Below are 3,700 nucleotides of genomic sequence, written 5' to 3'. Positions count from 1 at the left end.
TATTTGGAAAGACATGATTGTTGTCAAAATGAAATAATATATTGTTCAAACAAATTTGTATTTGCGCATATTGAAATTTAGACATTTGAATCACTTTCCATGAAAGAGTTATATGGCTGGTGCTTTGCTCCATCTAGAACTCTTGATGATAGAAAAGCTTGTTACAAATCTTCTAGCAAGGGTGCACAACTTTGCGTGGATGCTGCCTCTTATTACTATAGTGGTAAAGCAAGCACTTTTGGATGCCAAAGAGAAAGCAAACATGCACCAAGGAGCCGAGCGCCCAGTATTATGATGAAAGACCATAAGAGAGGCTTGGTAGTACCTTCCCTGGGGGCTGTATTGCCTGGGATTTCTTCCCTGATATTAGACAAAATAAATAATTGCAGCCATCCCGTGTCATCAAGAAGAGCAATGAATTTGTTTGATCATTGGGATTGCAATTGATTTTTTGAATCTGTGATTCCAAATATCGGGCAAATCTATGTTGCTCTTGATGATAGAGTGCACGTGGACACTATATCTTAATATAGTGGTTGAGGCCCAAATTATCATTTAAAAGCCCCTAATTGATTAATTTTGTCATATAAACTCCCAACTATTCAACCAAGTAGTCTATAAAGAATACATCAATGCCAAACTTGACTCCTAGATGAAGAAATCCACATATAAAAGCAACTAAAATTTGGATTGTATTGTATAAAAATTCGTGATTCTCGACAAAATTAGGACTTGGGATTTGTCCCAAAATTATTAAAACGGTCTTACCATGGGATGTAATGGTTTTAACCACAAATTGTGGGCTATCGACTGCTAGCTAGATAAGATGCACTAACTAGTTAACCGAATTGGTGTCCTAACCTATGCAATAGGGGATGTAACTAGTTGTGAGTCACAATATCTAATGGAATCTTAAAATACTTGCTTAAACAAAAGATCCCTATGTTTAGTTTTATACAAAAGGTTAGAGATTATGAAGATGTTCCTTTTCTTTAAATACCCTTGCCTTCCATTGGAAAATAGATTTTTGGCCAATTGGATGATTAGTAATAGGCCTCACTTGATACAAAGCCGTTTTCTTAATTAATGCATAAATTAGTGGGTTTTTGTGCCCATGATGCCCCTCATATTAAATCAATGTATAGGAAGTAAAAAACCACTACTATAGTAGTGCTAGCAAGTGAGAAAGAAGGTGGGATAAGTGGGTGAGAGAGAGAGAGAGAGAGAGAGAGAGAGAGAGAGAGAGAGAGAGAGAGAGAGATGCATGCATGCACACGCATAAACAAATAAAATTATATATATATATATGTGTATATATATATATATGTATTTATATATTGAGAGAGAGAGAGATGCACAAAAGCACATATCTAGTTATGTACATATACGCATTTATACATTTATTTATATACCAGCGTTAGTGCAGGGATAGCAATGTGCCGACTTCTGTGTGGGTAGATTCATGCAACCAAGATTGAAGCTCATCTTCCAGGTAATCGTCATGGGTATCATCATCCCTGCCATTTCCAATTTTCTATGCCTTTGTAGCTTTTGGCTCCTCGTTCAAACCAAAGGCCAAACACACACAACGCCCCACAGAACGTCGCTTCCACAAGAGCTCTTCTCATTCACGTCTCCGTTGCGCCAATCTTCAGTTATGTACTTAAGATCGTCCCTGCCTGATTCATGCATCGCACAACACAAATGGTACATATTCCTGCCTTGTATTACGCGCCTTAATAATACTTTCTGCTGGCCCATTTCAATCAACTCTCAGCTTTCAAGCTCTGATCATTGATCGCAGCTCATATCTCTCATCTTTACGCTGCTTGTCTCGAACTCCCTCGGTTTTGCCCTTAGTCATCGGTGTTACTTACGATTCGTCTGTATAGACTGACTTTTGGGCGATTATGGATGCGATTTCTGCAAATCCCGCCCACTTTGCTGTCTCTGCCAAACTAGGTAGGAGTGCTGATTTACATCCTCGAATCCTAATTTAAGTAGGCGTAGTATGAGTTCTGGTTCAACAGAAATCTGTTATGGGCGCCATAAAATTTCTTTTCAAAGAGCGGGAAGCGTGGGGCGGATTGTGTCCGTGGTCTTGTTATGTTTGGATGGAATATATCCACTGAGCAGCACCTCAACCATGCAGGCGATGCAATTGGAAGCCACGGGTTGTGCGCTTCACCACGGTCGAGGCTAGCGTCGAGAGGACAAACACGAAGTTGTCGCCTCCAAGCTCGACACACCCACCGTGTAAGCTGGAGGGACGAGAGTTTCATTGGAGAGCGAATGGATACCCCTGAATATTGCCAGCTGCTGTCGAAATCCAGTCGGCATGCCCGACGAGCTCTCCCTGTGAGAGCATTCACGGACAGACAAGCAGATTTGGTAAAGGAATCGTGGGGCATTTTGAGGAAGGACGCAGGGAACCACGCCTTAGCGATGTTTCTCAGGTTGGATCACGGGGTTGTAGTCCATTAATTCCTCGATAGATTTCTGCATTGTTCTTCCTCTCAATTTGTCTGGTTACCAGGGTGTTCGACATTGCTCCATCCGCCAAACGTCTCTTCTCTTTTCTCGGGGAGTCCAACGAAGTTCCTCTCGAGAAGAACCCACAGTTGAAATCTCACGCACTCAAAGTCTTCGTTATCGTGAGCTGTTCACTCCATAGACTTATGTCTCGTTGTTTTTTGCCTCTTTGTGAACTTTGCAGGATTTTCTTTCGAAGCTTCGCTAATACTCGCTGATTCGTCTTTTCTCGTAGATATGCGAAGCAGCAACATCGTTGAAGAACAAAGGAGAGGTGTCTACGCCGGGATCGACCATGAAGAATATGGCTCACTCGCATGCCGTTTCGGGTGTTGTAGACGAGCACTATGATGTAGTTTTCCTCTTCTCCTCGCCGGTCCTTTCGTTAATTGCAAAGAATTTTAGATCTCACACTAGTTTGAAGTACCAACGGACCTTGTCTCCAAGCTGAACGCTAACCTCGTGAACCGTGGATGGAGCTGCAGGTTGTCAAGTACTGCTTGTTGAAGACGATTGAGGAGGGTTTACCTGCGGAGAAATGGAGTGAGGAAGTGAAAGAAGCTTGGGCGGAGGCTTACTCTGAGCTAGTGGACGCCATCAAAGCAGAGTTCAAAGCTGGCGAGGAGGAGGAATCACTGCGTGCAGCTAAGTAGGCGTTCGAGTCAAGCACAATCTCCCCTGCAAATGAATCATTGTTGACTCATTGATCAACAAAACTCTGCTCAATCAACAAATCATCTCCGGGATAGTCCTGGATCGTTGGCGCAGCAGTTTGATCTGTGCTTTCTCGTCTATTAAGAAATTTTCAAATTACTGATAGTTGCATTTCCATGCCAAGAAGGAAAATGGATTATTATCGTGAAACAAATCGCCCAACTTGCCAAGGCCAATAATGTCTAGATCAAGAGTGATTGAAGAGAATGAAAGCTTGCCTGCCATAAAGATTAGTGCGGCTAGAAACTCGCTCCCCTCTGAATTAGAAACTAGTATTTTTTTTCATCTATTATTCCCTTCCATAAAAGTATTGCAGATACCTTCTTATCTTATCGTAAATAGGTCCACCAATTGATAGAATTGAAAAATGTTTTTATTATTTGAAAAAGAAGGGGGAGAGAGGGCACTACTACACAGATACCTTCTTATCTTATCGTAAATAGGTCCACCAATT

General features: G+C 41.7%; 1 protein-coding gene across 1 annotated transcript; it reads left to right on the top strand.

The window, feature by feature from the left end:
• Window positions 1-1,555: 1,555 nt before the first annotated feature.
• On the top strand, window positions 1,556-3,487 carry LOC147882573 (anaerobic nitrite reductase GLB1-like). The gene is made up of 5 exons (XM_087400842.1): window positions 1,556-1,962; window positions 2,153-2,456; window positions 2,537-2,654; window positions 2,768-2,884; window positions 3,018-3,487. Exons 1-5 carry the CDS (start codon window positions 1,911-1,913, stop codon window positions 3,183-3,185), a joined length of 759 nt encoding a protein of 252 aa, XP_087256968.1. The 5' UTR covers window positions 1,556-1,910; the 3' UTR covers window positions 3,186-3,487.
• The last annotated feature ends 213 nt before the right edge of the window (window positions 3,488-3,700 follow it).

Source organism: Dipteris shenzhenensis, chromosome 29, assembly GCF_047967505.1.
Source record: "Dipteris shenzhenensis isolate YYH24624 ecotype China chromosome 29, Dip_SZ_1.0, whole genome shotgun sequence".
Lineage (NCBI taxonomy): Eukaryota > Viridiplantae > Streptophyta > Polypodiopsida > Gleicheniales > Dipteridaceae > Dipteris > Dipteris shenzhenensis.
Note: the sequence above shows the minus strand (reverse complement) of the source record. Positions and strands in the feature narration are given on the sequence as shown.